Here is a 24,154-nt window from a genome sequence, read left to right as displayed (position 1 = left end):
AGGTGGTAGGCAACCCACAGGTCAGAAAGAAGATATTTAGAAGTTTTATGTCAGTGGCTTCTCAGCCTGAGACCACCTGTGAAACTCCGAATAAGCGTGTGGATCACTGAAACCTGGGGATAAGAATACTAGCAGAACTGCCTAAAGGAAACCAAGACAATTCCACATGGCATTCACCGGGCTGGGAACCTGGTGAGAACCAACTAAAGTTCACACAGGGAACAGGCACACAGATGCAAAGTAATGCAGCACAGGATCCTAGGAGGACTGACTGCACAGGGGTGGTGGCAGCACTCACCACCTGAGCCCTCAGAGATCACACAAAGACTCTGGAAAAGGACAGGATGGCTAAGCAGGGAAGAACTCTCAGAGGCCGGGTAACCGGATTTGGATAATCTTTCACAATATGCTAGAAGTTTGTCTCCAATATTTAGCTGTCCAGTTTATGTGGTTTTAAAAAATCGTAATTTTTGTTTTACTCGGTTCTGCTTCTTCTATTCATTCTGTTTCTTTTAACATCAAACTAATGTATGGTTCACTCTTCTGCTTTATCTCTTTGCTGTATTTAATCCTGGGCTTGAATGTTTAATATTTTTATTTTGAGACAGTTTCATGTAACCCAGGCTGTCCCTCAACTCCCTATGTAGTTAAGGGTGAGCTAGAACATCTACACATCCCCTATTCTCAAGTGCCAAGATTGTAGATGTGTATTTATATTGAAACAAGCATCAAAAATATAAGAATGTTATAATACAGTAGCTGTATTAATCCCTTTATATCCAAAGGCCAAGTTATGCCAGCATGATATTGGTCATTTCCCAATATGTGGTTGCAAGTTATGACTTACAAAGACAAACTAATTGCTTATTTTGGATATACAAAAACAACTCCTTTAAACAGCAAAGACCTAATGTTTCAAAGTGATACTTCACGGTACTCAGCAAACCTGCTCTATTTCAGTGACTATCTATCTATTTTAGTGACTGGAATAAAGTTTTTACAGATCCTTCAAATACTAATGGTAGAATTGTGGCTTGTGTTCCATATGAAAGCAAATTACTGTACTCTGTTTCATAGTTCTTGACTGATGTTGCACATGAAATGAAGTAAAACCTCTTCAAAGCCCTCAGGTTTGTTCTTAACACAATGATGGAACCAATCAAGATGATCTGAGAAACAAATATTAACTCAGAATGTCAAATGTATTGCACTGGAGACTGTTAGTACCCTCAGCACATCTAATTACTCATAGGGCATGAGAAACTGCTAGGCAGACGGTCTTAATCCCCGCGATATCCCCATGATTAATTGCAGAAAGTCACTTTCTGAGAATGAAGATTATTTTGAATTAGGTCGTTCATACTACGATGCTTTGAGGTTCTTTTTTTTTTTTTTTTTTTGATCGGTGACATTATTTACATGGAGACTCGGCGCTGTAGCGCAGACACTCATTAACTAGCGACCATTTCGTGGATTTACATTGAGGCTGCTGGAGAAGCTGCGCCTGAGGTGTCAGCAACGAAGGCCCGCCTTTTGGGTTGGACAGGCCAGAGTCGCTCAGGCCCGCCCCTGCTCCGGAAGCTGGGAGAAAACACAGTAGCACTGCGCCGGCGCAGTGACGTTTCTGCGTGAAGAGCCAATTGAAAGGAGGGATGGGCGGGCTGTGGAACACCAACTTCCGGTTCCGTTGGGCTCAAGTCTCTCCTAAGCTACGTGTCTCTACCCTCTCAAACCGCCATCCCGTAAGTAAGGATTTTCTCATGGGTGCTGGGCAGGGTAGAGCTGGTCTAGGGTCCAGAGCACAAAGGGGCTGCGGGATGGGCGGGTAGGGACACGGAGGGACCAGAGGACGAGAAGAAACTGGAGGTATGAGCTTCCAGCGGGACGACTGGTGCCGGGAACTAAGGGGATGCGAGATGAGCGGGCCTGGAGGAATGGGGAGCAAAGGAATTCCCGGGGAAGGGGGCGGCGAAGGGGCCGCGGGCTGGGTTGACGAGGGCGTCTCTGACAAGTCTGATGGCCAGGAGCTTAGACCTGGGAGCTGCAGAACCGCGGACAAGTGCTCTGGGCCAGGTCACTGATGGACGTCTGACAGAGAGTCATTCATACAAGAACAAGACCAAATCCAGACACCGGTTTTACCTACGTGGCCTTAGATAGAATTATCCTGTCCAGACCTCTCAAGAGGAGGGTTGGCGATTGTTTACGAATTCAGAGCTTAGCGTCGGGATCTCCCTGCACATGCCCTCTCTGTTGGTAAACTCATTGCCTCTTCTGGCTTTCGGAGCCTGATGCCTTGAACCTCTTGTGAAGTTGTTTTCAGGTCTCACAATTTAAAGTGTTGGTCAAGAGTCTTCATCATGAAGTCTTTGTGCTCTCAGTTAGCATCGAGTGCAGTCTAGTGTGGATTTTAGGGCTATTGGATTTGAAGAACAGCTAAGTGAAACACCGAGAAAACAGGCATCCCAGTGCCTTTTGTATCAGGTTGTGGATGGATTTCTTAGTATGTACCTGAAGTATTTAAGCAGTGTGTCTACTGTGCAGGACTGGCAGGGCTTACATTTTCCAGCTACAGAATGGAATCATTGGACTTCTAAGACCTGGAAATGAAGTACAGATACTGTGGCTGCATTAACAGTGGCTCTCAAAGTTGTGTAATTAAAACGTATTCTTTAAAAAAAATGTATTCTTGTTAATTAATAGAGTTTCAAAGGAACCTCAAAATGTTCAAACCTAAACAAATAGCTGGGGGATTTTTCAGAATCTGAATCTTGCCAATTTTTATTTGGAACATTCATTTGTCTGTCCATCCCAAGAAATATATTTTTACTTAAATATATGGACATGATTTCTAGCAACTTGATTGGAATACACTTTGGCCTCCATTTTAGGTTCTTGCTACACCATAGTTGGAACTTCCTATAGTACATCCTAAATTTTCAGTAGTTTGAACTTTAGAAAGTAGTTCTTAACCCTAAACATTTTTTGGTTTCTTAGCAGGAATAATTACATGAATGTAATTATTGATAGGAAGGGGGTTTGTTGTTGTACATTAATCTTGTAATGACAGAATCCTTTATGAATGTATGATCCTTTGCCAGTGAGGATAGCAACATTGGTAAGACCTATGCTTGCTTGCTTGTAGTCACATGGTTCTTTGTATATAAAACCACTGTAAATTTAGGCTTAGAAAGTTGCTTTTCTTAATGAATTGAATTCAGGACTGTGCTACTTACCTCTGTATAACTCAACAAGTCACAATATGCGAGAGAATACTACAGAGTATGTTGTTTTTGCTTTTATTTTTTTAAACAGACAAACATGGATCAGGTAATGCAGTTTGTTGAGCCAAGTCGGCAGTTTGTAAAGGACTCGATTCGGCTGGTTAAACGATGTACCAAACCCGACAGAAAAGGTAATACTGTCTTGACCCCGAGAGTGGGTTAAAGCACTATGTCTTTGCAGTTTGGAAGTCTTATGTTTAGCATCTTCTGATTAATTTTTGCAGGGCTAGCATTCAGCTCAGTGAGTTTTGCATAACACACTGTTAAAGGAGCATTGTGCTTATGTCACCACCATGGCCCTGACTTTCTTTATGTCCTTAGCAAGAACTGTTTCAAGTTTTGCTTTATGATAGATTATTCAGGCCTTATCATCCATATCATAATTAAGTTAGTTATAGTTTAGTGTCTTCCATATTACCAGTGTGGAAAGCTTTGGCAGCTTCCCTGCTCAGCCCTCAAGTCAATAAAACTTTTAACATGAAATTAACTGAATAGCTATCACTACCTAGAAAGTTACTCTACTTTCTTATGTCATAGTTTAATAGGTGTGCTAGAATTTGTCTTAATTCATGAATGATTGGGTAGAATTTAAGGCAGATGAGATTATCATAATAGACTAACATATTGTCTAGGGTTAGTATCACTATGATGAAACACCATGACCAATGCTATTTGGGGAGAAAAGGTTTTATTTGACTTATTTATCTTTAAGCATAGTCCACTGGAGGAAGCCGACAGAGAAACTAAAGCTGGACAGGAACCTACAGGCAGGAGCCGTTGCAGAGGCCATGGGGAAATGCTGCTTATTTGCTTGCTCCTCACGGCTTGTTCAGCCTGCTTTCTTATAGAACTTAGGGCCATCAGCCCAGGAATATGTCCCACCCACAGTGGGCTGGGTCCTCCTTCATCAATCACTAATGGAGAAAATGTCCTTCAGGCTTGCCTGTCTAGAGCTGAATCATATGGATAGGCGTTTTCTCAATCGAGTTTCTTCTCTCAAATGACTAGCTTGTGTCAAGTTGATAAAAACCTAGCTAGCTCACATTGAATACATAAATAAAATAATAGACACTGGTCCCTATTCTCATGAAACTGGGGGTCCGTCATGGAAGGCCACCAATCATTACAGTACATTTTGATTTCTGCCTTGGTGGAGGTTATGAAGGAAACTCATGAGGAGATGTAGTGCATACAAGAAGAACTAGGTGAGGTAGTCAGAGAATGTACCCTTAGGAGATAGAACTGGACTGAAATACACCATAGTTGTAAAACGTCTCCCCTTAGTTGGAATCTTCAGTCCTTATCTTTTGCTCTACCACAAAACAGTATTTGGTTGATCTCAATCCTTTTTTCTTTTGCTTTATTTATTTTTGTCACTGAGAATAATAAATGCTTGGTGTTTATTGATGAACTCAGAAGCATACCATTTTCACTTCTGCTCTCTTTACATATCAACAGAGTCTGGGACTTAAAAGCCTTTCAGTTACCATATATACTATTGGTGTACCAACTTTGTTCTTAAAGTGATGTGTCTACTAATCTGTATGCTGGGATCTTTATACATATTCCTGATGGTTCTTCATACTTTCTGTGACTAATTGCTAATTGTGACAATTGCTAATTGCAAACTTTGTGTTTTAAATTCAGAATTCCAGAAGATCGCCATGGCCACAGCGATAGGATTTGCCATCATGGGATTCATTGGCTTCTTTGTGAAACTGATCCACATCCCTATTAATAACATTATTGTGTAAGTCACTTTAGAAAATAGACTAGCTAGAAATGGCAGCAAATGAAACCATTTCCGTTGGAGATTAATCTATTTTATTAATGTATAGGCGTGACCCAAGATATTTCAGTGATGTTGTATTGCTGTTGTGTATCTATTAATACCTTTAAAGGGCTTTTGTATGTAATACTGTCTTTATAGCAACGGTGTAAGCTTTTTAGTATTAAAGTTAATTAAAGGCACAGTGTATCACTGTGAACTCCTTGATGACAAGCCAGATTCATAACAAGTCCTCTCCTACTTTATCTGGTTAATTCTTGAGAGGTGCAGAGAATCCATGTTTCATCTGAACATCACTATTTTGGTAGAAATATGACAGAGCAGACGGCCTACATCTTTTTGTTGTTGTTTAGTAACCAACATAGCTGTGGGTAATTTAACAGGTGTGTGAGGACAGTAGTTCTTATTTGGACTGTTACAGATTCATGACTTCAGAAGTGAGCGGCCTAGAGTGGGTGCTGGAAACTGAATTTGTTTAGAAAACTCCTTAATTATAAGTCTCTTCAGTATTAGATATTTTATCAATAATACTGGTAGAATTGGCTTTTGCACAGCATGTGGCTAAATCCAAATTTTTAGATATGTTTAAGCAAAAGTAACATACAGTTTTAGTTTTGAATCATAAAGAGTTGTAGAGTGACTATGGGCGTGCTTGATCTGCACCTCAGATTCTCCAGCTTTTGGGTATAGAGTCAGGAGCAGGAAGATTGCAAGTGCAATGTCAGCAGGAGACCTTGCATCAAAACAAACCAGAACTACAGGAAGGCTGAAGGAACAGGTCATTGAATCTTTTCTGTCCATTGAGAAACCTCTTTTGTGTTACTGATGGGAAGTGTCAGCTTTAGAATTATAGAGTCTTGGAGGGATTTCTGAAATAGAAACCTGGGTCTGACCAGTTTCCTTCTCAGTGAGAAAGAAGTGCAGTAGCTTTTCAAGTCAGTGTTCGGGTTCTTCCTGCCTCACAGCACAGCACAGCCAGGCAGCTTAAGTTTTACAAAGGTTTCTTTAATGACATAGTTTGTTTTCTCTGATGATATCCTTAATTTTCCCTTCCAGAACAACACAATAAAGTCTTGAGTTTTTTGTTTTGTTTTGTTTTGCTTTTTGGGTTTTTTTTTTTTTTTTTTTTGGTGTAGTATGTCTTTTCCACCAAACACTATCTTTCTTGACAGACGTCAGTGTACTTGTGTACTTGGGTCGTACTTTGATGTGTGTGCCTGCCAACTTAAGATTGTGAATTTGGAGGCAGGCCTGCTGCTTATCTGCCTGGATACTTTGTGTTTTTCTGTTTTTGCCACCCCCTCTCCAAAATGTTTTATTTTGAAACTACTTATTTCAAAATAAACATTTTCCACTACAAACAATCAAGCTGTAATGATATAATGATTTTCTTTTCTTTTTGACACTATTTTGCTTTATAGGAAGACAAAGTAATGACTGTTGTATATCAGGTGCTCTTCTGCTGTAGTCTTTGGGCTGCTCTAACAGTGCTCAAGACGGTAATTTGGAGATAATAGACACTTATTTTTCATTGTTTTAGAAACTGAAATGTAAGTCATATAGTGCATTCCCTGTCTGGTGAGGTCCTGATTTTGACTGACGAACACACATACACACACACACACACACACACACACACACACAAACACACACACAGAGAGAGAGAGAGAGAGAGAGAGAGAGAGGTATTTATCTAGGGGTTTAGAACACTGGATAAATATTGGCTGAGTTACCCAAATGACTTGAGTTCTTTACCCTTTCCTAATAAAGATGTAGATGATGATACTAGCCAGCCTTTGCTGAGATCTTCTGTTAATGTTGAATGTGAATCATTTCATTTAATCCTCAAGAAGAAAAAGGTACAGAGAGAGCGGGTAACTTGAGTGGTTCACAAATGGTAGAGCAACCTAGGAAACATGTTGGATGCTAGTTACTTGGAAAGTATTTTTTGTAGTTAAAACACTATTTTGTTGTTTTACAATTTATCTATCATTTAATACTATTTTTTTTCCCAAGTGGAACGCACACAAAACGGATTTGTTGGTGGGGCTGCAGAACACACTTTCCATGCTGCAGTGCAGTAATAGACTTGAAGGAAACTTGTTCAGGTGCAGTACTGTAAATGAGAGAGGATGGAGAGAAGTCTGCACACAAGCGCCTCACTACATTGACTCGAAATCCCATTTTTTTCCTTGTGATTTTTTTTTAGGGTGATTTTTGTGTTTTTGTTTTACAATTGTCAAATTAAAGTACACAATGCTGTAATTCAAAGGAGCCATATAGTGCTATGCTGTTAAATGTAGGTGGTCTCTGGAGATGTTTTCATTGTGCTTAAACCAGGTTGTGGGTCTTTGTGATGGTCTGCTGGTTGGAGAGAGTGCTGTTGTCTTTTTCTCTTCTTTAACCTGGTTTCTTACATGCATATCATATAAAATTGAAAACTTCTGTGAAGTAATGCATTGTTGTGTTTAGAAGGACATACTAGACTGTTTTCAAATATTTCTTAAAGGCATGTAATGAGTGTTAAATACACCTGCCCCAGAAGCCACCTTAAAGACCTTTTAACTTCAGATTGTAATTTAGTGTTACTCTTTTATACTGTCTTGGGATAAAGCTAGATGTTGTTCTCTTGAAACTGGGTTTAGATTTCATAAAATCACATGTTGCATTTCAAATTATGTGCTTAAAAGTGATTGCTTTTCTTTCTTTTGCAGGGGTGGCTGAGTCCTGGGACTCATGAACGAATGAGAGAATGACAAACTCATGAAGTAAAACGTTGCCTGGATGCTTTGTGGTTTTTCTTTCCACCTTCCTATGAGGTTTTTTTATTTCTAAATTAAAATAATTTCAAAATAAACATTTTTTCCCATAATAGACATTTATCAAATTTTAGTAAAAGATGATACTAGATTTTTTTTCCTCTTGAGGTTTTTGGTTTGAAGCAATAAATTAAGATAATTGCTGACACATTGTAAATTCAGAAGCTTTTCTTCCTCAGACTGCTTGCTATAACAAAATAGCCAATACTGAGTATTTTATAGGGATAGCATTATTTTTCACATCCTGAGGGCCATGAAGTCCAAGTGTAGCAGTGCCAGCAGCTTCAGGGTGTGTCGACATCATGGTCTCAGTGCTTCAGAGTGGCCTAGGATGGTCCCTGTGGCTGAAGGACAAGGAGCTGTGTGAAGAGGCTTTCATAGTGACCATAATCTCACTGATAGGGAGGACCCTGTTTGACCAAATCACCTAAATATCTGATTTCATAATCCAGTGGACTGGAGATGAAATATCTCTGGAACTTTAGAACAACACATTAAAATCATAGGTAGTATTTTCTGACAGATGTTTTGCTGTAGTAGAAACAGTGGGTAAAGGATAGGAAAGATAGCAAGACCAGTACTTCCAATCAGGTGTGGCCCGGATTAAAGTTCCATTTTCTTATGTCAAAAGATTGGGATTAAAGATGTCTTCTTTCTCCAAAGATGAGGGTTTAGAAGTAGATCTTTCTACTTGAAGTCAAGCAAAGAAATCTCCCAGCTGTGTTCTACTCTTAGGTTTTTGTTAATTCCAGATATAGTTAAGAATTACCATCACATACACCATGAAATATACTTTAGGCCTATTACAGTATCAGAAAGTAAATCTTCATCCTCTCTGGTCTTGAGTGGTCTATAAGGACTTAATCTTTTAGTGTCTTCATGCAGGGACTGCTTTGCCACACATTGCTTGGCTTCACAGTTTTCTTTAAACATGAAGGGTCTTCATGCAGGGACTGCTTTGCCACACATTGCTTGGCTTCACAGTTTTCTTTAAACATGAAGGAAGAAAGTACACAACTCATTTGTTTATCCTTTATGTCCCTAAAGCAAGAACTATGTGGACAACACTTCTGGGTTCTGCCTTGTGCTTGGCCAGAGCCCGACCCCACTGAACACATTTGCAGCAGCTTTTGAGTTCGCCACTTGGCCTTTTCCACCATAGGCAGATCTGCAAAGGAGACTGCTAGTGAGCAGAGCGCAGATTCGAAATGAGCTGGACAGTCTCCAAAGACATCTCTTCATTTTCACATTCTTAGTCCTTCCCAAACATTTCTATCACCTGAGGACCAAGTATAACCTATGGGAGTCAGGCTCATTTAAACGTGTGCGCGTGTATTTTTTTTTATTGCTCCCTTGCTGAATTTGTTCATTGACTACAAGAATTTTCTTGAAAAATTTGAAAGATCCTTTCTATTTAATATAATACCCTTAATAGATGGGTTTAATTGGACATTTTCTTTCTGTTTTTATCACTTAGTTTCTTTTTTTTTTTTTTTTCTCTAGTTAAGGCTTCAATGACTTTATTAGTGGATACAATAGACTTTGCTCCCAATTTTAAAAGAAATATTCCTCCATGCCCCCATTTAGAAGAACATTAGCTTAGGTTTGTCATATATAGTCTGTTATGCTGAGATACATTTCTGAAGTAGGTACCTTAGGCTTTTTCTGTATCTGCTGATAGGATTGTGTGCTTTCTAACCTTGAGTCAGTCTATCAATGTGATGTTAGGTTATGGATTTATGTACATGTAGCAAACTTTGTGCCTATTATTATATTGGTTTCAGTAAGAATGGCTCATATGGGCTCATATTTGAATCCATAATCACCAGGGAGTGGCACTATTTCAGGATTAGAATTGGCTTTGTTGGATGAAGTGTGTCACTGGGGATGGATGGGCTTGGAGGTTTCAAAAGTTTACACCAGGTCCAGCATGGATCTTTCTGTTTGCCTATGGATCAGGATGTAAAACTCCTAGCTGGCTATTTCTCCAGCACCAAGTGTGCCTGTATGCTGCATATTTCCCACCATGATGGTAGTGGATTAACCTCTAAAATGAAACCAGTCTACAATTAAATATTTTCTCTTGTCAGAGTTGCCTTTATCGTGGTGTCTCTTCACAGCTATGGAACAATGACTATGTTAATTAATTATGGCTGTCTTGAAACTCACTGTGTAGATTAGGCTGGCCTGGAATTCAAATAGATCCAACTGCCTCTGCAGAATTAAAGGTGTTAGCCACCATTCCTAGCCATTCAGTCTGCAATGTAGCCAGTTGAAGCATTCTGAATTAACGTTTTTGCTAATGTGATTCTTAATTCAGCTTGATAATTTTTTAATTGAGAATTTTTGCATCTTTGTTCATCAGGGGGATGTGCCTACAGTTTTGTTGTTGTTTTTTTTTCTTCTGGTTTTAGTATCAGAGTATATTATTATGAAATAAATCTTAGAATTCCTTCTTTTTTTCATTCCCGGGAGTAGTTTGGTGTTTTGTCATCATTCCTTCAGTGAGTCTCTGAGCTGGAACTCAAAGTTACTTTACCACCATTCAGTCTCATTATGTGTTGGCAGATTGGATAAGTTGCTGGTATCCTTTTGGTTTATTTGTAAGTCAAACTTGAGTTTATTTATAAAGAAATTTTCAGTGTATTGAAATGCAGATATGAAGTATGCTCTAAAGACCTGAATTTCATTGAGAAATGCTCAGTCTTTTATTAATTTAGGTTTTGTCTTTTGATTATGTTTGTCAATTTCTTTAATCATCCCTTCATCACTTAGTAAATGTGTTGTTTGTTCTTGAGGATGTAAAGTTCTCAGACTCAGTAGAATTCTTCCATATCTTTCCATCCCAAGTTAGGGATTGCCTTTACTAATTAATGCTCTTAGTTTAACAACTTGAATTTTTGTAGTAATTTAGTCAGCCTCATGTGAGGTCTTTGGTTTAGTTTTCTGTAACTTGAGCTCTAAGAAAATTTTCTCCCAGGGCACAATTAGAAACCTTTAGTCTATTTATGTGCACCTGGAGCCAGTCAGTTTCAACACTAGCTCTTTGTTGTCTTTGACCGTATCCTGAGATGCTAGGATTTAGTTAGTTTTATATGGAGCTCATTCTTTTTCTTTGTCTTTATGTGAAGATGTTAGGAGCACCCATCCAGCATCATCATTTTTCTACAATTTGCCAAAAATTTTATGTACGGCCACCAAATTTGTCAAGCAGGATAATCAGATGGATTTGTCTTCTTAAGTTTGTAAAAGTCACAATGGACTTTCAGTATTCTCCATGCTCCTGGGAGAAAGCTACATTAGATTCAGTAATTAAGAGAGCTTCAATAACTGTCATTCTTGTTAAATTGGAAAATCAATTCCATATACTTGGACAGTTCATCCTTATACGTCTGTTGCTCTAAGACCACGTATGGTACCAACATCTGTACTGGGGCTTGGTGGAGAAACAGACCTGCCTATACAACTTTCCCTGACGAACTTCACATTTTTCATGTCCTTCTGCTTTCTTTACTGTTAATGTAAATGAGTGTGGGCTGTACCCATACTGTAGCCTGAGCACTGTGCTCAGTCATGTAACATAGTCCATTACTTTCAACTCAGCGTCTGCAGGATGCAGACTATAGCTGTATTCCTTGTGAGAGTATGACCCAGTGGCTCATAGCCCAATTCTTTATAGAGATCTTGTTGTCCTCTGAAGCCTCGTTAACCTGGCTTCTGCTGTCTGCATTTCTTAGTATTGTCTTCCAAGCTTCCGCCAGAATGGGTCATTTAGCTCTGCTTGTATTATTCTTACTGTATTTTTAGGTGTTTTTAGAGCCTAGTGCTACAAATGCTTCCCTATTTCTCCTTCAAACCCATTTCTGAAACTTAGAATCATCTAATAAGGTTTATTATTGCTGGAATCAATTTTTACATTTGTTTGTGCTGACACCACTTTTTGTATCAGACTAAACTATTTTGTAGTGATAAAATACCTGACTGAACAAAGCAAATTAAGGAGTGAAAGATTATGGGTTATTGGGCACACAGTTCAAGGTACAACTCATGGTGATGTACTTCAGGCAGCCAGTTAGTTCCCTTGAGAATGCAGGAAGCAGAGAGTGATGAGTGCTGGTGCTTAGCTTTCTTCTTTTTGTTCAGTCCCAGGGTTCCAGCCAGTGGAATGGTGATGATTTTTTCCAGTTCATTCTCGTTAAGATTTAGTACTGCAGAATTGGTGACACTTGTAGGAATCACATTGCTTTGATTTTTATGTCCCTTGTGTTTCCATGTTTTTTAGGTGTTGTGCTCTTTAATTAGGTTATTTAGTCACCTTTATTCCAGTTAACAATTTTTTCAGCATTTCACTGTGACTGGTTTGTAGTAGGGATGAGGTAGTATTCTCCACAGTACTTGGGCATTTGTTTGTAGGGAAGGAGTAGTGCAGTACCTAGGCCCTAAGCCTTCATCGCACATGCTAAGGTAAGCACATTGGACATGGTCTGTAACAGCACACTGCTCTGAGAGTTGAATATTACCTACAGGAGAACCGTCTTATTGATGTATCTGTTGAGACCCTAGTAAAGCTGCTGCTGAGGCGGACCTTTAACTCTGGATCCACCCTGTTCCACTTTGCACAGGTAAAATCCTGGCATGTCTGGTGATGGTAATGTGGGAGACATGCGAAGACAGTTATCCTAAAACTGTGATAAAGCCCCAGGAGACTTGCCCTTTACTTGGTCTCAGTGTCATAGGTTTAGTGAGAAGGAAGAAAATCTATTGAACGGCTTTAGGGTACATTGTATTTGAAGAGCACTTCGGTAAATGTTTCAAGGTAAATAGGAATGTTTAAATGTACTCTGGCTTTCTATAGATTATAAAGGGTGGGATGGTGACAAATTGAATCTGAAAAGGGGGAGATGATCACATGGAGGTGGGTGAGTGAGTAGATAAGGAGGCATGGTCTGGGATTCTGTCATTCTGAAGTACATAGAGGAACAGCATTCTGTTGATGAATAAAGCCCAAGGCAGTGGAACTTGAATTAGTCCCATTAAAGTCAGGAACAAAACAGCTGTCCACTGGCTCCATTCCTTTTCAATTTAGTGCTAGAACCACTACCTGGTGCAATAAAGCAAGAGAGGGAAATTAAAGAAATACAGATAGGAAAGGAAGTTAATTAATCCCTATTTGCTGGTGGTATGCTACACATAAGAGATCCCAAATATTCTACCAGAAACCCGCAAGCACCAATTTTCAGCCAAGTGGCAGGATACAGAATCAACTTTTAAGAAATCAACAGTTTATATTCCAACAAGTTGAAAATGATACCATGGACACACTCTTACTTATAAACGCTTCAAAGTAAGGGATCTAAGAATAAAGCTTTATAATGAATGCCTTAAAGCATTGAAGAGATTGAGGGCAGCATGAGAGTAATGGAAAGATTAACCAGGCTTGAGGATTGGCAGGACCAATACTGTGAAAAATGGCCATTCCACCCAAAGCAGTTTATTGACTAACACAATCCCAGTGAAATCACACAGCATTCTTTGAAGAAATAGGAAGGAAAGAGTACTAAAGCTCGCAAGGAACCACACAAAGCCCAGAGAGCCAAAGCAATCCTCACCACCACCACCAATACTACTACTACTACTACTACTACTACTACTACTACTACTACTACTACTAATAATAATAATAATAATAATAATAATAATAAATCAGTGCTAGAGGGATTATAACTAGATTTCAAGGCATATTGCAGAGCTATGTAAATAGTAAAGATAGTGTGGTATTGGCATTAAAAATTAGACATGTAGACCAATGGAACTCAATAGAAGACCCTGACATGAGTATGTGTAACTGCAACCAGATGACATGTGACAGATCCCAAGAATACACTGGAGGTGGAATAATACCTTTAATATTCAATGAAAATTGGATGTCCACATGTAGAGAATGAATCTAGATCTGCATTTCTTACCTTGTACGAAAGTCAACTTAAAATGGATAAAAGGCCTTAATATAAATACTGAAACTCAGAAGAAAATAGGCTGTGCCACACAACTACAGGTCTATGAAAGGACTTTGTATGGGATTCCACTTGTCTAAGAATTGAGACAGATACTTTTTAATTTATAATTTATACAGCAAGACAGTGGGAGTGAAACTTTGCAGCTGTGTATAGGCTGTGTCCAGAATATAAACCCTTAGAAAGACAGTCCAAACAAGTGACCCAATCAAGCCATGGATTTGAAGAGTTCTCAAGAGATGTAATAAAGTGGCTAATAAATGTTTAAAAAAGTGTTCATCATATATAGCAATTAAGGAAATGCAAATTAAAACTGCTTGAAATCTTGTCCTGCCCCAGTCAGGATGGCAAAGATTAAGGAAATGCTGATGAGGCTGTGAACCCTCGCTCTCTATTGGTAGGATTGCAAATGGATACAGCCATTCTAGAGATTGGTGAAATTTCTCAAAAAGCTGCTACCACTCACTGATATGTCCAAAGGATTCAACTTCCTTCTTCAAAGGCAGTTCCTCAGCAGTGTTCACAATAGTGAGTAAGTGGAAAGAATCTAAATGTCAACTAAAATATGGTACATATGCACAACAGAATACCATTCAGCTGTAAAGAGATTTGAAATCATGAAGTATGCATACAAATGAATGGAACTAGAAAATACAGTATCAAGGAACATAAATCCAGAGAATCAAACGCTGAGTGTTCTCTCTCATCTGTGACTCCTGCCTCTAAATTGTCACATGTGAACATAACCTCTAGTAGCAACAGATACCAAGAAAGTACAAAGGACCTTCTAGTTTGGCAAGGAGCTCTGGAATTGAGGAGTAACACTGCACGTGACATTGGGGAGATGAGAACATTTTTAGGTAGTGGAGAAGGAATACACTATAGAAAGAGGGAAGGAGGGAGAGAAGTAACTCTAGGAATGCTTGAAATAGCCACAGGAAATGATTTATATTTTATTTACCAAAAATGGGTTAGGGTTAGGAGTACTGTGTGTGTGTGTGTGTGTGTGTGTGTGTGTGTGTGTTTCATGAATATATGAATTAATGCTATTTGAGATGATAGTATCTCCCCAAAGAGCCATAGATTAACAAAACCCCAATACTGGGCATGAGAAAGCTGAGATTTTGATCAGAGAATTCAAGAGATTCCCCAAACAATATAGGCTGTTTTTACCCTTGGTTACCCTTCAAACATTAAAGGTACATCCTCATTGCTGAGGATGCTACACATTCTCTTAGTCCTTAGACACAGGACTAAGAGAATCCCAGCTAGGTGTGATCCAAAGCCTCCTCTCTGAGGATTAGTTTATTGTTCTGGAAGACACCGTGTAAGCTGGCTCAGGAGGAATTAGACCACTCATGAGCATTCCTACACAGGGAACATTAGTCCTTCGTGGGGACGTATAAAGGGTGCATGCAAGTGTTTGGATAGGACTGAATTCTGTTAAAATTTCTCTATATGCTCTTCAGTACTACTGCTTTTGTTATATGATAAAGACAATGGGGAATATCAAATGCATGATCCATGGTAGGTATTCAGATATTGGTGTATCTATGTAAATGGTTGCCAAATAATTTCTGTGAACTTCTTAGATATCAACAAAGACAGTTTAAAAAAAAGTCTCAGTGAATTTCTAGACAGCCTGTGTTATAATGGAAAGTCACTCTTTCTGTGTTGTATATAAAGAAAGGATATTTTGCATTAATTGTAATCTGCAGTTCATTCACAAAAGTAGACTTGATGTAAAAGTTAAAAAAATTTAAGTGGCTACAAGTATATAATCAATGTTTCTGAAAGTAAAGTACTTGTTTTAGTTAAGTTTTCTATTTTCAGGGATACCAATGATCATTACATTAATAGTCACAAAGACTCTAACAGCCTAGTAGTTCATTGGAAGGAGGTAATACAAATGAAGATGATATTAAGAGGCTTATGAGCCTTAAAGAAAGCTGAATCTTCAGGAAGTGTCTAAAGTAACAAGATAGGTCTGAACTCAAACAGAATGTAAATTTGTCTATAGAACTACAACCCAAATTTAGTAACCCCTGTCTGTGCTAATCTTTCAGTGTCAAGATAAACATCCTCCAGAAAGCCCCATTCCTCTCCCCACTGACCTTACCAAAACATTGACCGTGCAGTCAACCAGCAGGACTAATTTAGAGAGGAAGCTTGGAGGGGAGCTTCTGCATAAGGCAGCTCATCTTTTTCTCTTTCCCTAATGCATTTTCATTTTGTACCAAAAACTGGCTATGATTTGAAAATGTTTTCCTGTTTTAATGCACACACACCCTCCGTATTTCTTAAGTTCTTTCCTATTGCGTTTTAAAGTAACAATGTTAATGTTTGAAGTAACCAGTGAGGACTCAGAAGGGAAAATATTTGGTCCACACAAGATGGACCTAGAACAGTAGCACACAGTTGTGCAGTCCCAAGGACCCCGAAAGGAGAGAGCATTGTCTGATCCAGAAACTTCCTTTTCTTTGGCTGTTTTTCTGATCTCACTAAAAAGCATAATTTTTTTTCCAGTAGGATTCTTTTGACTAAAGAACTAGGCCATGTCCTACTCTGTGTGTAACTACAAGCGAGCTCTGTTTCATTTCACTGCCACACAATTTTGTAAAACCTTAATTTACTGGCATTTGTGTGAACTTTTCTTACCCCTCTCTCATTGCAAGTCCAGGTCACTCTTTCTCCTACCCTTTATGGAGTCTCATGAGTCTTGTGCGAGGAAGCAGAGGAATAGGATCATTGGAAGCCTTTGGAATAGGTTGTCTTAAGTTCTTTCTCATTTTTGTTCCTTCACCTTAATTTACCTGAAGTGTCATTGTACGTCCCCATAAGAAACCCTTGCAGTTTGCTGGACACAAGTCACTAACTGGTTCTCAGAGCTGAAGAAAACTCAAGAACACAACACATGCTTGGTACTACCATAGAAATTACACAATTTTTATCAATTTGGCAAATATCCTGATATGTTGCCAACAAAGTGAGTGCTGCTTTTAATCTTAGAACATTTAGTGATGTAGATTTTTATTGTCAATAACGTATAAAATAAACACATTGCCCTCTTCGTTTTGTTACATCTCAGCACCCGCCAAAGTTCAGACTTTGTCCTTGGCTTGGCTTTGTCCTTTCTTTGAACCTATTGCTATAAATACTCTTGTCATCTGATAGCAGATTTTTAAGGTTTTAAAATGTTTTTTTTTTTTAAATGTTTGTGTGGTATGCACACACACACGACAGGCATATGGTGTATAGGAATGGGTATGTAATGCCATGATACTCATGTGGAGTTCAGAGCAACTTCATGGAGTCAGTTATTTCACCTTTACGTGACTTTTGAGGATCAAACTTGAGCTGTCTTTCGAGGATGGCAAGAACTCCTACCCATTGATAAGTCATGTTATATCATATCATTAAAGTTCCACAATTATATTATCTCCCAGCAACTCTAAATGTGAAGCTAAAATAAATTTTTGATTTAAAGTAGGCAAGTATTGCTTTTTTTTCTGTATAAAAAATAAATAGAAGGGCAAATATTCTTAAATCAAGGCTGTTAGTTGTTGGGAAGACTCCCTTTCCCACCATACATCACAGAAAGATCATGTCCTTGTAGTCAGGAATCAGAGTCAACACAGTTTCTGCTGTTGTCAGCCAGGCTGCCAACTCAATCAGAGGAAGAATGCATTTCTGAGCCGTTATCTAGGGTCTGAGTGTTCCCACAGAAGTGTGGCTGTTGGTGATGTTGTCATGAAAATGTACAGGTCTTGATAGATCAGACAACCTTTCTTATGTACAGTCTTTTACACTATCTTGAAATTGGTATATATTAAAAATTAGCATATATAACAAAGCATTGTGTGTGACCTCAGGAAAAGCTCAGGCATCCTGGTACTTGGAGTTCTGGAAGTGAGTTCAGTGTTATGAAAACATGTTGTCATTTAAGAGAACAGTCAGCACTAAGGCTCACTAAAATTTTATGAAACTAGCTTCCTGATGGTCTCACTGCAGGGATGATTTTATTTATGTGTAGAAATATCTCTTTCGGTATTTTTGGTATGACAAACAATTTATTTCAAAGTCCTTATTCTGATCAAAGGAAAAGCACAAACCTCTTCTGTCATGAATTCATTGGTTCTTACTGGTTTGTTTCCATATTCCAGTGGTCTTAGTCCCATCTCAGCGTTGCTTACATCTCTGTCATACAAAATACATGCCTTGGGCATGGTTGAATCATTAAAAGTCCCCCAGAGTTTCTCTGGCTTTTAAAATCCATCTCCCTTCTTGTCCACTGTATTCCTGAGTCTTATTAGGGGATGTGTTAAGGACACATCTACAAATGAGTCTGAGCACCGCATAGTCACTGATATCTGCATTTTCACCAGTTGTGGCTTTTAAAAATGAGCTAATATTGATTAAATATAGTTTTAATTTGGAGAAAGGTAAATTACTTTCTTTTATGGCTTGATAAAAATTATAATTATTTTAATTCTTAGAGTTTCAGTTTTAAGGATTTCTCTTCACTCTAAAAATTATTAATAAGTATTATAATATACATTGAGAAAGGAATTGTAAAGACCTTTATTATTATAGTTATTTAATATTATATAGACTTAAAGTATAGAAGAACTAGTTGTCTACTGAATCAATAGTAAATGTTTTTATATTATGTTTGTATCACTAAAGGGCCATCAGGATTTTGTCATTGCATCATGCTTTTTCAAAACACTACAGTACATTTACAATTATCTTAAACTCGAACCTTGTATTTTCAGTTTCATACTTTATCTACAATGTATGCACATGAAGACATTTACTGTAGAGTTGAATTTATTTGGTATTTACTTAATAGCTGGTTTCACTTACTGTGACCTTTACTTGATATAAAGGAAAGCATGCTTCAGTAGATTCTTTTGTCAATAGGATACAATTATCTATGTAATGATTTAATGAAGAGAATAATGTCAGAAGAACTGTGCTGAAGAACTATTCTAAGGCCAGCGGACAATTACTCAAAACACACACACACACACACAAACACACACACACACACACAAACACACACACACACACACAAACACACACACACACACACACACACACACACAGACAGAAGCAGAGATTTCATTAACCTGGACTTGGCATAAGCAGTGGCTATTCCTATTTTATGCTTAGGCAATTATAAATATCAGTAATATGGATGATAAATATACTTTATTTCTACAGAATCAAATAAAGAATGTTATGCTTAGAGAAATGTTCAGTTCCTTGTGTTTTAGAAACTTTGCAGATAGCAGACACTGATCATAAAACCAAGTCATACTTTATGTCCAGCTCCTCCCAGCTTGTTCTCTTTCATAAAGCCTGACACATCTTTTGGAAAATCCTATTGGAGTACATAGAAATAGCTTTACTGCTTTGATCTGGACATTCATAAAATAAAAGTTATTGTGCTATAATGGGGAATGTGTTCTTTTATGTTTATAATAAAATAGGCTAGCAGTTTAAAATTTGCTCCACTTTCTCTACAACTTAGAGTTAGAATTTATGAAATGTCAAAAGCTCGAAAGGTACAGTCTTCATGCTGATTATTGCTAAAGCATGCATTTGGCATTAATTCTGGAGGGGTGCCGTTTGCTTTATTTTTAAAATGCCAGAAATACAGACCCATGGGTAAGGAACTAAAATCATTACAGTGTGAAGAGAAAGGTTACTTTCCACAGTCAGAAATCTATAGGATACTTTTCTTCTACATAGGAAATTTCTGTTGAGTTAATGTAAAACATATATAAATATGTTCGGCATGCACACAAATATGCATATGAAATTTTATTAAAAGAAAAATATCACCTTAAATTTAGCAAGGCTTTTCAGAAACTGATTGACAGTATTAAAGTGATTTATTATATAGCTTTAATCCAAGAAGGACCTGGTCCTCGAATACTAATGCGTCCATAATCTGGAAATCTTATGACACTGAAAACTGCTTAAACTTTTAGCTGTAGTTATGGCAGCTGAGAGACTATCATCCTTTTTAGAAAACTGATGGAATTTAAGACAAGTCTGCTGTGCTCTTTAATAGCCCTTGGTAGCACAAAATGTTACTGGTCATTAACTAAATATCAATTACTTACTCTTATACAATAAACAATCACAAAGCAGTGTCCTACATATCTGCAACTTGCTATTTAATAGAAATTCATGTGTCCTGGCCTCAACTGCTGATATCTCTGGATACCTTGAGATTATTTATCCACATGCATTCACAGGACAACTCAGCTGGTCTCTTGCTACAGGCTTTCTTGCAATGTGATTTCATTTATTTACCATATCTTGAGAGACAGACAACAAAGCTCTAGAAGAATAAATTGAAATTAAAATTATGTTAGCAAATAGTGAAGTCCCAGAATACAGCTCCCAGTATCTTTTAATGTAAAGTGACCCACAAGGCCAGCTCATAGTCAAGTGAAAAGAGATAGCCTTTGTCTTTTGATAGGATGAAAAGTATAATTTTCAGAAAGACAAAGAACCGATTGTTTCTTTTTACTAAGTACTGTATAACACTATTCAGGGATGGTATTTATTACTGAGTTCTTGGATAAAACATGAAGACAGGTCAATATATTGACATAGCTCTTTGTAATAGGATACTGTAAGAGTCCATGAGACTGGCAACCATATAACGCTTGCATATCATGGTGGATAAAACAGACAAAATACATAACAATTGTAGATAAAATTGGAGTGAATAGCTAGGAAATTTGAACTAGCAAGAAGAAGATCTTAATCTTGAGAATTCTAAATATGCACAGTGATTGGTGGTCTGAGCTTGGGTTTCCTTCCTGTGAAAGACCATGGCAACACTTACCAGAGAAAACTTTAATTGGCATCCTCATGACGTGAATCATGGCAGTGTCCAAGCAGGCATGATACTGGAAAAGCAATTAAGAGTTCTACAAGAAGCAGAAGGAAACTGTGTCTTCCACACTGGACGTAACTTAAGCATATACAAGACCTCAAAGTCTGCCACCACATTGACACACTTCCACCAATAAATCTACAACTACTCCAAAAAGGTCACATCTCCTAAAAGTGGCACTCCCTGTGGGTCAAACATTCAATCACATGAGTCTATTGTGGCCATATCTATTCGAACCATCTGAGTGATGATGTTCATAAGGATTCCAGGCTGTTAAAATGTGGGTCTGCAGTCAGTATGTACATAGAAGTAAAGATGAACTCTTGACACACTATTCCATCTTTCATGTTGTATATATAAATTTCTAAAGGAACAATTAGGACGTTTATGTCAAAAAACTCCAATAGCTTGTTAGCATTGAGTCAATAATCTTTGAGGCTAATAAGACACACGTGAAAATTAACTTGCCAAATATGTTTGTTTGCAAAGTTCCCAGGCAGAAACACACACAAACACACACACACACACACACACACACACACACACACACACACACACACACACACACACACACACCACAGCAGATAGTACTTCCAAACAAAAATGAATTCACATGAAAAGGTAGATACTAGCTAGTAATACCTAATAATACTCCTTAGCATTTCCAGGTATGCCATTTAGGAACCTTTTAAGTGCCAAGAGATATACTTTGTCTAACAGAATGGAATGTGCTCAGAAAATTAATTCTGTCACTATTGGGCAGAAATATTGAAGAATTTGTACCTTATTGTTTATATTTCTCTTCTGACACAAGAGATTGAGTGTGACCACTTATGTCAGTAATAAAGACTCATTTGAACTTTCATGTAGGAGAAACAGTCATAACAAGTGTACTGGCTGGTTTTGTGTGTTGACTTGACACAAGCAGGAGTTATCACAGAGAAAGGAGCCTCAGTTGAGGAAATGCCTCCATGAGATCAAGCTGTAAGGCATTTTCTCAACTAGTGATCAAGGGGGGAGGTCCAGCCCATTTTGGGTGGTGCCATCCCTGGGCTGGTAGACCTGGGTTCTATAGGAAAACAGGATGAACAAGCCAAAGGAAGCAAGCCAGTAAGTGACATCCCTCCATGGCCTCTGCATCAGCTCCTGCTTCCTGACCTGCTTGGGTTCCAGTCCTGACTTTCTTTGATGATGATCAACAATGTGGAAAGTGTAAGTTGAATAAACCCTTTTCTCCCAATCTTGCCTCTTTGTCATGATGTTTTGTGTAAGAATAGTAACCCGGACTAAGATAGCAAGTAAGTTAAAACTAAAGTCAGTAGATACTACTTTAAAAACACGTATAGAATTTGCAACATAAGAAATAGTTTAATAAATTAAAGAATTAAGTATAAAAACAAAAATTAAATGTAATATTGATTTTGTGACATTACATATCTCTATTAATAAACCACTCAAAAATATATAGCTTAATTAACTGCTTACAAAACAAGATAACTTGAGAATAAAGAAATTATAAATGCTTGAACTGATGATATGTGGTAGAAAACAATGTTTAAAAATTACATTTAATGTAAAACAAGAAATAAAAATTGTAATAAAAACATATCACATGGAAAAAAAAGATCTTAAAACCTGCCAATAAAATTTCTAGAAATAAAAATAAAGCTTCATTATTTAAAATGAAATTCTGGATATTCACATAAAATTGCTCTGCTAGTAGTTTTAACTGTCAGTTTTACCAAACCTCCATTTACTTGCGTAGACAGTCTCTATGAAGTAATATCTAGATCTGGTTGGATTGTGAGTATATCTGTAGGAGATTGGTTTATTATTTGATGTAGGAAGACCTAACTATTGCAGGGAGCATGATTTTCTGAGCAAGGTGTTCTGAACAGTATAAGAGAAGAGAAAGCTAGATAAAAGAAAGCAAGCAAAGATGCTTTTATTTTCTCTTTTTATTCTCACATTAACTGAATATTAATGTGGTATGACAAGATCCTAGTCCCCTATAATGGAACTGTGTCTGAAGCATCTGCTTCCAAATAAGTATACAGAGACTTGTTACTAATTATGAATGCTTAAGGCCTTTTCTTAAGCTTGTTCCCAACTAGCTCTTAGAACTTAAATTAATGCATTTATATTAATATATGTTCTGCCACACCATGTGTCACATTATCTTTCCTTAGTTTCATATATCTGACCTCCTTAGGATCTTGCTGGTGAATATCTCTCCTCTGTGTATGACTTCGACTCTTCCTGCACCTGACTTTTTTCCAGTGTCCTAGCTCTCTCTCTGGAAATACCACCTTTCCTGTCTTGCCTCTTCTATTTTCCATTCAACTATTTATTCAACCAATTAAAATATGTAACTGGGAGTGTTTACAAGATAAGATGCAGCCATATGAATAATAATACAAAGTCTGGTCTGCGTTCAGTTCTGCCAGCGCAGAAACCAACATTTGAATAATACAAAAGCAATCTTTATACAGTTCACAAAAAGATTGCCCAAACAAGTTCCTGCTTTGACTTACCGAAATGATGGAGGGTAACCTCTTCCTTCTCCTAAGCTATTTTCTTCTGCAGTATTATATCACAGCAAAGGAAATGGCACTAAGACATCACCATGAAAGGCAGATTGGTTGAAATTGGATGATAGAAATTGGACTAGAAGTGTCTCAGATGTTAAACTTACCAAATAAAGACTAAAATCAGAGACTTTACTTTCCTTATTATGTAGTGATGGACATTTTGCCATAATTAAAACCTGGACTCCAGACAGAAGTGGAAGGAAACTCTATGACATGAGTTGGCCAATACAAAGATGAACCTCAATGGTATGCTGACTGTGGAAAGAGAGAGCAAAAGACACCATGCTCTATATGTGTAAGTGCTGCACTTGGAACAAAAATAAACTGACTAGTTGGTACACCATGGTTCCTTTATGAGCTACATTTAAGAAGAGTGTTGTGCCCATGATACGGAACATTGAGGCTCATAGATTAATACAGACTACACCAGGAACATGAAAACTTCGAGAGATACACCATTGCTATAATATCAGTGCAAAATTGTTAATAAAGGTGTTCCTTTTTTATAGTATTTCTTGAAATGCTCCATAAAATCACCTAGCAAAATATTTTTGACCCTGTTAAACATTTTAAGTGCAATGACTTATTATTCTTATTGAGTTGTAGGTTTAATTTTTTCCTTTTTAAAAATTGGATATTCTCTGTATTTAAAATTTAGGTGTTATCCCCTTTCCACCAATCCTATCCTCTCTCCTCTTGCCTACATGAAGTTGCTCCCTCTCACAACCTCGCTCTCCT

At 37.7% G+C, this 24,154-nt stretch overlaps 1 protein-coding gene across 2 annotated transcripts; it reads left to right on the top strand.

Moving 5' to 3' along the window:
* Nucleotides 1–1,652: 1,652 nt before the first annotated feature.
* Nucleotides 1,653–8,038, top strand: SEC61G (SEC61 translocon subunit gamma; the record flags this gene model as incomplete). 2 transcript variants are annotated; one of them, XM_080916156.1, is made up of 3 exons in its annotated part: nt 1,653–1,742; nt 3,316–3,415; nt 4,932–5,038. In XM_080916156.1, the coding sequence occupies 3 exons, from the start codon at nt 1,653–1,655 to the stop codon at nt 5,036–5,038; spliced, it is 297 nt and encodes a 98-aa protein (XP_080772282.1). The 2 variants fall into 2 exon arrangements, 1 of the variants encoding a protein (XP_080772282.1); XR_013975022.1 differs by lacking the exon at nt 1,653–1,742 and adding an exon at nt 7,788–8,038 and having other exon boundaries at nt 3,384–3,415; nt 4,932–5,034.
* Between the last annotated feature and the right edge of the window lie 16,116 nt (nt 8,039–24,154).

The sequence above is a fragment of the Micromys minutus genome (assembly GCF_963924665.1).
Source record: "Micromys minutus genome assembly, chromosome: 1".
Classification (NCBI taxonomy): domain Eukaryota; kingdom Metazoa; phylum Chordata; class Mammalia; order Rodentia; family Muridae; genus Micromys; species Micromys minutus.
Note: the sequence above shows the minus strand (reverse complement) of the source record. Positions and strands in the feature narration are given on the sequence as shown.